The sequence below is a fragment of the Rattus rattus genome, chromosome 3 (assembly GCF_011064425.1).
Source record: "Rattus rattus isolate New Zealand chromosome 3, Rrattus_CSIRO_v1, whole genome shotgun sequence".
NCBI classification, from domain to species: Eukaryota; Metazoa; Chordata; class Mammalia; order Rodentia; family Muridae; genus Rattus; species Rattus rattus.
In genome coordinates, this window is record NC_046156.1 from 69,537,642 (window position 1) to 69,550,869 (window position 13,228).

At 46.7% G+C, this 13,228-nt stretch overlaps 1 protein-coding gene across 1 annotated transcript in view; it reads left to right on the forward strand.

Moving 5' to 3' along the window:
• The first annotated feature begins 3,236 nt into the window (after positions 1-3,236).
• The window catches only part of Tmem131l (transmembrane 131 like), a 134,286-nt gene continuing 124,294 nt past the window's right edge, over positions 3,237-13,228 (forward strand). The window contains exons 1-3 of the mRNA XM_032898179.1: positions 3,237-3,417; positions 4,008-4,078; positions 11,049-11,092. Of these exons, the coding sequence (XP_032754070.1) occupies positions 3,294-3,417; positions 4,008-4,078; positions 11,049-11,092 (239 nt within the window). The 5' untranslated portion in view covers positions 3,237-3,293. The remainder of the gene's footprint in view (positions 3,418-4,007; positions 4,079-11,048; positions 11,093-13,228) is intronic.

The following is a 13,228-nucleotide window of genomic DNA, read 5'->3' on the forward strand; positions in this document are numbered from 1 at the left end:
ATACCTAGTTGCATGCGGTGAGGGTCTTCTTTCAGGGCAGAGAATTCTTAATAACTGTAGACACTGGCGGCTTCCGGAGGTAAGATGGGGTAAAGTTATAGCACGTGGCTAACAAGGTAGCTCAGAAGTAAGGACCATTACCTCTAACCATGATGACCCACAGTTCAAGTCCTGGAACCCACACGATGGAAAGAATGACTCCATGGGTTATCCTTTAACTTCCACACTTACACTCACAATAAATAAGTGTAAAAATAATTCTAAAACACACTGTAGCAAAAAGAGTGCCTTCGAGTCAAGGTAGCAGTTTGCATCTCAGGAATATAGATTTCTACTCTGCTTGTGGGAAGTTCCTTCCAGTCAGAGCTGAAGCTTAGATTCCTTGGCTTAGTGAAACTCTTGGTCTTGTTTCATTGGGGTAAGGCCTTAAACTGATGGATGGGCCAGCAGAAGGCTGCTACACGTAGAGGAATTATTCCAATGTTTGATAAATGCTATGTTAATAAATAGGTAATTCGTGCATTTGAAACATTACTATCAAACTTAACACTTTTTAGGTCGCCACACCTCCAAAATGGGGATAAACTGCACTATGATGTCTAGCATTTATTGAGCACCTAATGTCAGATGTTTAGCAGGCCTTATCTCATCTTCACAGTACTTCCTGTGATTTAGCATGCCTAAATCTTCTCTAGATTACAGCTGCTGGGTTTACCACTTGAGTCAATTTTATGTAGAGATATAATTTGTGTATAGAAACTTATCATCTGAACTAAAAAAAAAAAGAGTTAAAAAGCACTGTTAACATCACAGATATTTTAAAATAAGAACTGATATTGTCATTGCGGTTTTGTGGTGCTGAGGATTAAAGCCAAGGTCTTGTGAATGGGGCAAGGCCACACTCCTGAGCTACATCCTTAGCCTCCTTCTCCTTTTTAATTCTGAGGCAAAGTCCCATACATTGCCTAAGTGGTCTTTGTATGAACTCTGTGGCCCACAGGATGGCCTTGAGAGCTCTCTAGCCTCCTGCCTCGCCTCAGCAGTTCTAGAAACCGGAGATCATAGGCCTGGGCCACTAGGAGAGTTGAGGGTGAGCTTTTTGCTAATGTGTTTTGCTTTTTATTGTTAGCTAATGATGTAGATTTAACAACAACAACAACAACAACAACAACAACAAGTTAAATAAAAAGAATAAAGATTTTCCTCAATTTCTCAGCTCTAACAGTCTGTGGTTCTATCACTGACAAGGGGATAGCAGAAACAGCACAAATACATAGGTGTTATCTGAGGAGAGCAATTTTACTTCAAAACATGGAAGCTGCTTAATGGGTCATACCTTCCTGTTGCTCATGAGTCAGCATGAAACATACCTCCAGAGAGGGCTGAGTGGGTCAGATTTATCTAAGAAGACAGCTGTGTGATCCTGGATCCTTTGCCTGCCTCATGGCACTGCAGATACATGCTTCTGGCTTGGTGAACAACAGTCAATTACCCACTTTGTAAAGACCTCAAAGTGGAAGTAGCAGGCTGCCCTGGAAAACCTTTGGTAGGAGAGTAAATAAGAGTGGACTCAAATATGGCCTGTGGCAATATTCCTCTGTCTTCTAAGTAATTCTCACTGACAGTGTGACACTTGTTAGTATAGGACTTTGTTAGTAAAAAGGTAAAATAATTTAAAAGTCGGTGGAGTTTTACATCATGACTTTTAAACCTGTCAATATTTGCTTGTTTTTTTTAAATATAGGTTTACAATCAATTAATATTAAAATTAACATATAATATTAACATAATAAATAGTAAGGGAAAACTGAAACACCTAGCATTGGCTATTCAAATGTTGGTTTTGTAGCACTATGACTTGAACCATGTTCTAGCCTACCTACACCATTGGCCCAGTACATAGACTTCTGTTTTACTGAGAACCTTGAGTGCAATGAGGGAATTTCAGCATCCAAGGGGCAATCAGAAACCCAGAGAAGTGAAATGAAGAGGGAAAAAAGGGTCCAATGGGACAGGACAGGACATCCTTGCTAGGGATGTACCCAGTCAATCTAGAAAAACCAGACAACCCAGGAAAAAAAGTAAATAATTGGAGCTGCCCCAAGTTAGGCAAAGCAAAATGACATTTTCATGTGGACATTATCAAGTGTTAAGTATGGCAAAGAAATCAGGTGGTTTGACCTCATTTAGAGTTAGATCCAGAAAACGAGATTGGGTTCAGTTTGGTATTGTGAGGAGAGCGTCCATCGTTCATATTGTCTTTGTCCGGCATCAGACCTGCTATGTGACCATGTTTTCCCCCATAGTCTAGACTGGAAGGCTCCAGAAGCAATTAAACAGAAGATCAATGTAAGTAGATAAGTGTACACTATCACTTCCTGCAGCTCACACTCTGAGTTTCATATGAGCTACGTCTGCGCACACAGCAAATCAACTTAAAAAACAGAGGCAGAAAACACATTTCTAAGTATGACTTACACTACTTATTAATGGTGGAAACGGGCTGGCGATCTTACCCTCCACTTCAACTACGTTTAATAAGTGGCTAGCTCACTTTTGCAGTCTGATTCCGCAGGTACTTCTGCAGGGTTCTTTAAGGTTTAACCTTACCATGAAGCTTTCCCACCTGTCACGACTTGGACAGTCTCCACAGAGGGCGCTGAGCGCATTACCGCCACGCGGCGCTGAGGTCAGCCTCTCGGGTGTTGGGAGAGCTTTTTATTCTAAATTACAGACCTCGCAGCCACCGGATATCCTCGCTGCATAACTGGCAGTAGCTGTGCGGCTGCACTCGCGTTTCCTGACAACCACAGCAATATTTCCACTAATATCCTGTTCAAGGCCAAGCGCTGGGCTACGATTCATTCCCAGGACCCCTCCCTCGGGGTTACTGCCCCCCACCGAGGCCCGGGTGTCATCAACAAAGAGAACCTCAAGAAAGTTAAGAAGAACGCCCTCTCCCCGTGGGCCGCGAGTCCCAACCCCCAGAATCAAGCTGCTGGGGGCTCTCAGGCACGTGCTGCGCGCCGTGAGCGTTCGCATTGTCCTCGTCCCTCCGCTCCCCGCCGCGTTCCATCCCCTTCTATCTGCGGAGCACACGCGCTCCGAAGCAAGCGGCGCGCCGGCGCTGAGCAGCAGTCCAACAGCTGCGGGGGCGGGCCCAACAGCGGGGGGCGGGGCCGGAGGCGGGGCGGGGCCAGGGCGCGGGGGCGGGCCCGGGGCGCGGCTAGGCGGCCGCGGCGCCAGCAAGCTAGAGAACGAGATCGCTGCGAGCGAGCGCGGCGAGCACCAGCATGGCGGGGCTCCGGCGCCCGCAGTCCGGCGCCTACCGCCGTACGGCCGCTGCCGTGAACCTTCTGCTGGGCGTCTTCCAGGTCCTGCTGTCCTGCTGCCGTCCAGGAGGGGCTCAGGGACAAGGTCAGCCCGTCGTCGGGGCTGGCTGTCCCTGCCGCCCCGCCCCCCCCTTTCTTTTAGGGAACTGTTGAAATCTGTGAGGGTTCTCGGAGGAAGGGGACGCGGGCGGCTGGGGAAGGCGAGCTACTGCAGCCCTGCGACCGCAGCGTCCCCTCGGCGACTCTAAGCTGGGCCAGGAGCGGGCAACACGGAGCTCCGGGACCGCTAGCCGCGCGCGCCCCGGAGCCTTTGTGCGCGGGCCCCTGCGCCCCGGGCGCATCCCCCGCTTTGTGTGGCGCGCGGGTGCCTCGCCGCGCCCGGCTTCCTGCAGCTTTGTTTCCCCCAGCCCGGTGGCTCGGGGGTCGCGGTGCCTGGTGCGGCGGCCTCATCCTCTGGTCCGGACCAAGCCTGCACGCCCCCACCATCTGGACCCCGGGGTCGCCGACTGGGCATTGTATTTGCATCCTAGGCTCACCCCTCGGATGGCCTCCCCTGCGAGAGGAGAAGGAGACTTGTTTGGGGCAGGCGGGTGGCACGAGGGGACGGGCGAGGAAACAGGAAGCGTTTCTTTTCCGTGCATTACAAACGCGGTGTGTTTTTTGGTGTCCGTGCAGCGTTTGAGCCCTTGCCGAACGTGGTGGAGCTGTGGCAGGCAGAAGAAGGGGAACTCCTGCTGCCCACTCAGGTGAGAAGGACCGGTGACAGGGCGGGTGTGGGCGTGTGAGGGAGGAGAGGCCTGGAGGTTACCGGCCTTCCCCCACTGGCACAGGAGCGCTCCGGTCACTTTGCAAGGCAAATAAACGGTCGTGCCGAGCCTGAACACCTGGCAACGGTGGCTCTTCAGCCTCCTCCCCGGCCATGTGACAGGGTGTGAGTCAGGGCCGCCCCAAGTTCAGAAGGTGGGTGTCCAGGCCACCTCAGCAGGGTTGTGTGTCTCATAGCCTTGCGCCTGGCTAGTGGCGGCTTCCTTGGCTTGTTAGTGGTCCAGGGTGGGCGGAGGACTTGCTTCTGGGTCTACAGTGCTGTCTCTAAGCAGTCGGGTGTGGTGTGGATGGCAAGTGGCTGGAGGGTTGAACACAATGGGAATATTGATTTCATAAATGTTAGTGAGTGCTACTCGCCATTAGCCAAAGTAGCTTTGGGATGAAGAAGTGACTTTAAAGGAGTATAATCTTGGAATTTCTCCAAGTGTCTTTAATTCCTGTTAGAACACACCCACTTAAGAACCTGAATTTCAGGTTTTTTCACCCCCCCTACGATGATATAATGATTACATGTGGAAAAATAATTGCTAACGTTTTATTGAGAATCTGTAGCATAGAGGGCTTCAGGCTGCAACGGATGTGGTACTGCAAAGCTTTTGTCTTGAATTGTGTGTTTAAGTTATTCAAGAAATTTTCATTGATTTGCAAAGGGTATCCACTTAAATGTAATTTTGAAAACATAATTTTGATGACTGTTTTTCACCAGCAGTGTAGTAGAGACCCAAAATGCATTTGGGGTGTGTGCGTTCGGAATGATAAGAGAACATTAGCTCGCCTGTTCAACGTGTTTGTTACTTCCCATGCTGGTGGCAGCATTAATCCTGGTGCTGAACTCTGCAGTCTCCAGGTTTACCGCTCGCCCTCTCACTGAAGCGTCAGCAGTGCTGGCTTTGAGAGATATTTGGAATATTCGTTTTGACCAGGGCTAATGAATAACAGCTTAACAGGCAGAGGCGAGTTTTAGAAGACACTTTCCCAGATCTTTCTGGAAGGCCAGCAGGCTCCTGCGACCCACTCTTTGAGAGTAAGCCCCACTAGCAAGTAGTCAAGTAGTCAAGTGTGTTCCCAGATGGATTTTTTTTAACCCTCGATTCTAAATAATACATGTTTTGAAAAGAGAGGAAACAAAAACCAGAACCAAACAAATCCACAAAAGTCTCAAAGCCCAAGTCAGTTGTAACTTTAACTGAGACCCTACACTTAGCGCTTGGTGTGTTTCCTTTCAATAGTCATATTTGTGGCTATCAGTTGCTTAACAGCATGAGTGACCTTTGACCCAGAGAATTCTTCATCATGGGGGGCTGCTCTGTGCGCTGTGCTATGCTGAACACCATTTCTGGTCCTTGCCCTCAGCTTCCGGTTGCTATTGTTTTAAAATAAGGTCTTGCAGTGTTGCCTCAGATTCCTCCACTCAAGCCATCCTCCTGTTTCATCCCTGAGTTAGTTGGAGCTACAGGAATGTATGTCTTCCATTGGACCTGGCTCCAACCACCAGCTGTACCAAAGGAGAGCATCTCCAAGTGTCCCAGGAAGCAGAACTCCCAGGTCAAATGTGCTGGTGCGCCTTTCCTTTTGGGCTCAGCTGAAGCCTCTGTGTCTTAACAGGGTAGTGATGGAGGCCAGCCCAGACAGGAAACTAAGTGATGGGCTGTATTTGTTTCTGCATGTGTGGAAGATAGACTGTGCTCAGGAGTGGAAATGTCAAGGCCTATGGTGACATTAATTACATCATTTACAGGCTTAATAGTTAATTTATAAAATGTCCAGTTCCTGGCTCGATTTTACTTATGTGCATAGTTAGTGGAGTTTGTGCTGATAAAAATGGTTAGGATTGAGACGGTGTCACTCCAGAGTACTCACCACAGAGACATTGATAGCTGGGTTACTTTAATCAGCAGGGGAGCGAAAGCGAAAGTAGTGTTCACATAATTTCCTGCATATATCATCTCCATATGTGTGCCCTCTAGATACTGTGCCGCTGCATGCCCTGCCGGGGCAGGGAGGAGGGAGGTGTGTATCTTAGATACAGAGGGTTCTGAAGAAGGCCATTTGGAAGGATTCTTTCCAAAGAACTTAGAATTATTTTCAAAAGATTTTCTTGCGTATGTCACAAAAGTCTGGAGAAAATGTATAGGTATCATGTAAATCTTTTACCTTCCATTCAGGAAGACCAGAAAATGGCTTTGGAACCTAAAAGTTGTCAATGAGAGGTAAACTTGGAACATCAAGATGTTGTATTTAATGAACAATAGATTTACCCAATATTGATTATTTGTACAGTTACTTACTTGGAATTTTTTAAATTATTTTTTCTTATGAAACTCTAAGTGATTAAGAACTTGTTGTTATTTATTAAAAAAAAATAATGAAGTTGGTCAGTGGTGGTGCATGCTTTTAATCCTAGCACTTGGGAGGCAGAGCCAGGTGGATCTCTGAGATTGAGGCCAGCCTGGTCTATAAAGCAAGTTCCAAGACAGCTGGGGCTACAAAAATAAACCATGTCTAGAAAAAAAACAAAAAGGAAGAAAGAAAAAAAACCGAACTGACTTGTTACAAGCTGCCGGACCATCTTGTCTCTCAGTGTCTAGGTATGGGTCCTGATAGTTCCACTTAGCCTTTCCTTGTTGCTAGAGAGTGAACCCAGGAGGGACCTGACATGTGCTAAGCACATGTTGTAGTCACTGGCTGTACCTGGCCCAGCATACCTCTTTCTTGTTACCAGTTTTCTCACTGGCAGAGTGGGGTATTTGTTGTCCTAATTTCAGAGGAGCAGGGTGCTTGTCGTCTTGGTGGCTTCTCTGCCAACTCATAAACTTGGTCATGGAAAACATAAACACTTTCCCTTGCTGAAGGGGCTGCACTCGGGCAGATAACTCAGGAAGATGGGCTCTGTGGTTAAGCTGATATTGATGTTATTCGTGTGTGTGTGTGTGTGTGTGTGTGTGTGTGTGTGTGTGTGTGTGTGTGTGTGTGTGTATCCGTGTGTCCTAAGGATGGGCCTCAGAGCCTTGTGCCTGCTAGGCAACTCGTAGCAATGAATTATATTCTCCAGCCCAATTTATGTAGTTTTGTTGTGTAGTCTCCTGTTAGGAAATTATTTGGTATAGCAACACAAGAATTTATTATCTGTCATAATGAGAGGAAAGAAAATCCCATTTGACTTTTTTGTTAGGGTTTCAGACCCAACCTCCCACCCCCTATTATCCAACACCCTGAATCCAAATTGGTGGTGGTACAGAAACCACACAGGCCTTTCATTCGCTGTCTAGAGGTAGCTGCCTTGGTGTAAGATAACAAGCTCTGGGCACCTTACTGACCCACGTACATAAGGCGATATTCCCTTGACCTGTCTTTGGATAACCATGTGGGCCTTGTTGTCTCTACTGAGGGTTGAGGGCTCTCCTGTGGCCACAGTATTCTCTGTGTAGTTGGCATTCAGTAATCACCCATAATGCCTTTGGAGGAGAGGTGGTTGTCATAGCTGGCCCCACTTTTCTATCGATGAAATTACTCAAGTCCTAAAGATGGCAGCTGGAATGCCAAAGTGCTCGCTGTCCTGTCATTGTGAGAACCACATTTGGGGCAGTTCCAGTCTGCTTAGGCTCATCATGGCTGCCCAAGAGAGGAGATGGAGATGTGGACCTGGCACAGGGCCTTGGTGGGATGGGTGGGCCAGCCCAGCTTGGGGCTCCGACGCCTGAATAGACATTGGGCAGACACCAAGCACAGGCATAGCAGTTGAACGTTCCCAACTTAGGGATAAAGAAGAAAACTTTGTTTTTAAAGATACCACGTCTTGTTGACTTCCTCCACTCTTAAGTGTGAGTATGGATGATAGAAAGTGGCAGAAAGTTAAACCAGAGGGGTGCAGTGAACATGTGCTTGTTTGTTTGTTTGTTTTTAATCCCAGGTACAGTCTTATGTAATACGTGCACCTCTGGCCGGTGAATCATTAACTAGTATTTGGAAAGCTTTCTGTCACAGAGGTTTATTTTTGACTTAATCTCTTTTTGTCAATATTGAAAAATAATGACTAACATGGTTGAGAACTGTCAGTGTCATAGAAGTGCTGTGTGGTCTTTGCTCATATCCATGCCCTATAGAGTGTGAAGTGTTTTGCCTGGTTTTATAGTTGAAGAAAACGAGGTGCGCTGCAAGTAAATAAGTTGCCTGCTGCAGTAAGAAAGTAGCAGGGTGGACTTGAACCTGGGGTGTGTTTAGCTCCAGGGCTGGCACTTTTGGCTGTGATATTATGTTTCAATACCATCTGACAAGCTCTGTGGTGGTGATAAAGAGTCTATGTTAGAAGGAAGCAACTTCATGCTCTATTTTGATCCAGAGCAAGTTGCTTAGAAGGTTTCAGGAAGCCTGAGAGCCATTAGAACCTAGGAGACAGCTGGGTTGCACTAAGCCTGTTGGCCAAGCTGTTCCAGGTGCAGATGGTGTTGCAGTAAACCAAGTCACCTGCCGGAGGGGACCCTGAGTGGTCCCTGCCTCTGAGTGAAAAGGTCCCTGTACGCTGCTTTGAAAAGATCCTTGTACCTGCCCTTGAAAGCAGGTGGGATTGTAATAGCCAGTGCAAGGGCCTTGGGGCATAGGGCGGGTTGGGGGAACAGAGAGGATTTGGTCTTGTTCTTTGAGAGTTTGCTTTTGATAAGCAGATGAAGCTGGTAATGCCTGGGACAGCCTTTAAGTTGCTTAAACCAAGAATGTGGAGGAGAGGCCAGTGTCTCCCAGAGGGATCACTTAAGGCCTAAGGCCAGGAGGGCCCTACCCAGAGCATTACGGGGTAGACTGTAGTTCAGTTTCTACTGTGACCTTTTAAATGGCAACCAGAGCCTGCTGGTCTGGAGGGAGGGTACCCGTGTGTCAGGGCTGTGCTGTGCTGGGTGGACCCTTCCTGAAAGTGTTTGGAGTGTATCTCATGAACACTATGGAACCCTTGGAGCATTTTTCTGTTTTGTGAGACAGGGTGCCACTGTTAGTCCAGTCTGGTCTGGAAACTCTGCACCCTCTTTGGGTCACCCTCAAGCTCCATATAGAGTACTGAGCAGGGAGGGGGGTAAGGAGTGACGGGGAGGAAGATTGTATTGCACTGATGCTTGGGATGGCATAGCATAGCACTGCAGAAAGCCCTGTATGTTATGGCAGTGCAGGCTGGGGCGTTGCTGGTGGGCCAGTGAGCAGAATGGAGGGGAGTGGACAGATCTGAATTTCCTGTTGGAGGGCTTACCTAGGGGTCAATCAGTCATTGTGATGGTGCCCTCAGCAAAAGTGAGGCTGGCTTGAAAGAGATCAGAAGCTCCTTTCTCTCAGGCACTTCTGACAGCTGTGTTCACTGGGGAGGGGAGCTTGAGTGTAGGGTCCGGCATTTGGAAGACCAAGTTGTAAGCAATGTGCCATGCCTGAGGTTGGTAGACTTGGTGTAGTGCAGAGCAAAGCTTGCCTTTGCGGCTTGGAGAAGGAAGGGCATTGGTGGAATGTCTGCAGTGTGGTTGAGAGATGGGGTGGCAGGAACAGTTGTGGCCTTGTAGTTTCGGTGTGGGTTAACGTGCTGAAGTGTTTGTTTTACAAGGTTTACTTACTTTTATTTATGTATGTATATGGTTGCCTGATGCTTGGGGAAACCAGATGTTAAAGATGGTTATGAGCTGCTTGATGGGGGTGCTGCGAACTAAACCCCAGGACCTCTGGAAGAGCCATCTCTCTAGACCACAACATGCTGAAGTTGTAGTACGGAGGGCCCCGGGAAGAACCTGGAGGAGAGGCCAGAGGGTCAGCTGCACCAGGAGCAGAGGGGCCAGGAATGACAAGGTGGAGTCAGGAGCCTGGAAACTTGAAGGAAGGGAAGCGCCACTGGGGGGTATTACCCTGTCTGAGCACTGTGGGTGCTTGGCTGGACTTGTTTGCTCTGTGTCCACCCTGCTGATGTTTCAGTTGCCTTTTCCTCCTGACAAACGTGGAAGAGCTTTTGAAGATGGCGTTTACTTAATTTACAAATCAGCAGCCTTTTTATGATGTCAAAGTATAACACATTCTAGGCTAACCAATATCTTCTCTTTTTTTTAGTTAAATTACTATTTATTTACTTATATCTGGACACAGGGTCTCACTATGGCCTCAGTCTTGCTGGCCTCAAATTCACTATGCATACCATTCTGGCCTTAAACTACACCAACTTATGCCTCTCATACTGTGACTAAAGGGGTACACCACTATGTTCAGCTAAACAGTATGCTCTCTGCACTTAAATTTTATAGTACCCAACCCTATCTTATTAAATTTAAAATGTTAAAAAGTCTCTTGATATGATATCTAAGTTGTTTTGAAATTATGTTTAGGCTGTTTTTAAACTATTAGGTTATTAACCTGAGTGTCTTAAGAGACCACTTCTTAGTTTATGGATTTATATTGCCATTTTAACATCCTTTTTTTTTTTTTTTTTTTTGGTTTTTTTTTTCGGGGCTGGGGACCGAACCCAGGGCCTTGCCCTTCCTAGGCAAGCGCTCTACCCCTGAGCTAAATCCCCAACCCCTTAACATTCTTTTTAAACACAGGATTTTATTTTTATTTGTGTCCATGTGTCTATAAGTGAGTATGTACATGTCTGTGTGATGTCCACAGAGGCCAGGAGTGGGCATTTGATCCCCAGGAGGTGGAGTTAGAGCTTATGAGTTGCCTGATGTGGGTGCTGGGAAGCAAACTTGGGCCCTCAGGAAGAGCAGTGAGCACTTTTAACCACTGAGCCATCTCGGCAGCCCCCAGTACAGCAGCGTCGTAAAGCTCTGCTGACCGCTGTGCCAGTCACTTGTGGGCTTTCACTGCAATCACCCCACGTTTGGTGATTATGTTTCTTTGAAACGGCTACTAATGGATGCTCTTTCCCTACAGGGAGATTCTGAAGAAGACATGGAGGAGCCTTCCCAAGAACAGAGGTAAGGAGAGCAAGAGCAGGTCATTGCCGGCCAGACATCTGAAGTCTCCATGGGTGTCTGTATATGTGCTTAATATAGTCTTTAATGTTCCTTTCTCTTTGACCTATTTGACTTCTGTGTAGTCTACATTCTTTAGTCGTTAATCTGATTTGCTTTAAAATTCGGCAGGAAACTGTTTGCAGTTCTTCCTTGTTTACTGCACTCCAGCCTTGCTTTTCCCATGGTGTACTTAGGCCTTCCCTCTTATTCAGAAATATCTGTTGAGGTCACACTCTGTGCCCAGTGCTGAACATAACACACTAAACACACCTGCATTGCCTTGGGTGTGGTGTGACCGTCAGTAATTAGTATGCCGAATTAGTAGCCTGGTGGTGGTGGTTCACACCTTTAATCCCAGCACTAGGGAGATAGAGGCAGGAGGGTCTCTTGAGTTTGAGGCCAGCCTGGTCTACAGAGCTATTTCCAGGACAGCTAGGGCTACATAGAAAAACCCTGTCTCAAAACTTTTCCCTGCCATTTTGCTTTGTTTTGAATTTTTATTTATTAATTTAGTTTGGGTATTGCTGGAGATCAAACCATGATCCTTGTGCATTACGGGTATTGCTGGAGATCAAACCATGATCCTTGTGCATTACACACACTACCTTTTTCTTAATTAGAAATAGTTTTTTCCCCCTACATTTGGAGACAGGATCTCTTGTAGCCTGGGCAGTCTAGAACTTGCTCTGTAGTAGGCCTTGTTCTTCAGAAGTCTCTCCGCTCTGAGTGCTGGGGCCAGACATGCGCATTGTCACACACAGTTTAGGCAGTTTCTTTCTGTCAGTTTTCCTTTTTCAATTCCTTTATTAATTCTCTTACTGGGTGCATGAAACAGACAGACAGACAGACAGACAGACAGACAGACAGACAGCATGTGCCCATGCACCATGGTATGTACATAGAGACTAGAGGACAGTGTGGGAGAGTTGGTCCCTCTCACCACCGTGTGGGGCCTGGGGATGGAGCTCTGGTTGTTGTAAAGAAAAGCGAAGCTTTTGCCTGTTGAGCCATTTTCCAAGCCCCTTTGTCATTTTTCTGTCAGCTTAAGGCAGTAGTTGCACATGCACGTGTTTATCAGTATGTGCATGCATAATGTGTATGCAGTCTGTATATTTGCTTATAAAGAGTGCATTAAAGTTTCAGTAAGTAGTTTCACCATTATTGCTTGCATTTTGCTCCATTTTCTTTTTTCTTTTTCTCTTTTTTCCACATTGAGATATTCTAGAATACAGATGCAAATCTGTTTTCTATGTCATTTATTTCATTTAAAAAAAAAATGTTTGCTGTCTTCTAGCATTTGGGAGCCAGAGGCAAGGCAGTCTCTGTGAGTTCAAGGCCAGCCAGGGCTACCTATAGAGAGGACTCTGTCTTAAAACAAAGCAGGGGTTGGGGATTTAGCTCAGTGGTAGAGTGCTTGCCTAGCAAGCCCAAGGCCTTGGGTTCGGCCCCCAGCTCTGAGGGAAAAAAAACAAAAAAACAAAAACAAAGTAAAAACAAACCCAGAAAAATTGGTGGTGACAATTCACGTACCATACTGTTTCCTCGAGTTTTAGCCTGTTGCCCAGTTGTCTAAACATCACAGATTAGAACCTCTCTGTTCCCTCAGAAACACCTTCCCCTTCCGTGTAAGCCTTCAGCTTCAGTAGCCATGGTTTGCTGTTGGATCAGCCTGACTGTGTACTTCAGGCTGCTGGTGGCCGTCATCCCAGGGTTTTGCTGTTATTTTGTCTTTAGCCATTTTGGTTTTAACCTAGTTTTTGACTCTGTTTTCTTTTATCTTTGGTTTGTTTAGCTTTTAGGGTTGAGATTGTTCCTGGTATGTGAAGATTATGTTATGACATTGGTGGAAGGCTCCTCCTAGAGAGACTTCTTTGTGTCCACTTCTAGGAATGCAGATTCTGGAGTTTTAAGAATTACCTCAGTGCAGTGTTATGTGATGGGCATATTAGTCACCGACCCATGTATGGAGTGCTCGTTAACGAGCTACTGATTGTTGAGTTGATTTTTAAAACTTCCTCCCACCAGTTTACTATCTCATGACTTTAAAAATAAATGTTTGAATTGGACAGGGTAGCATTTGCCCATAACACGAGCACT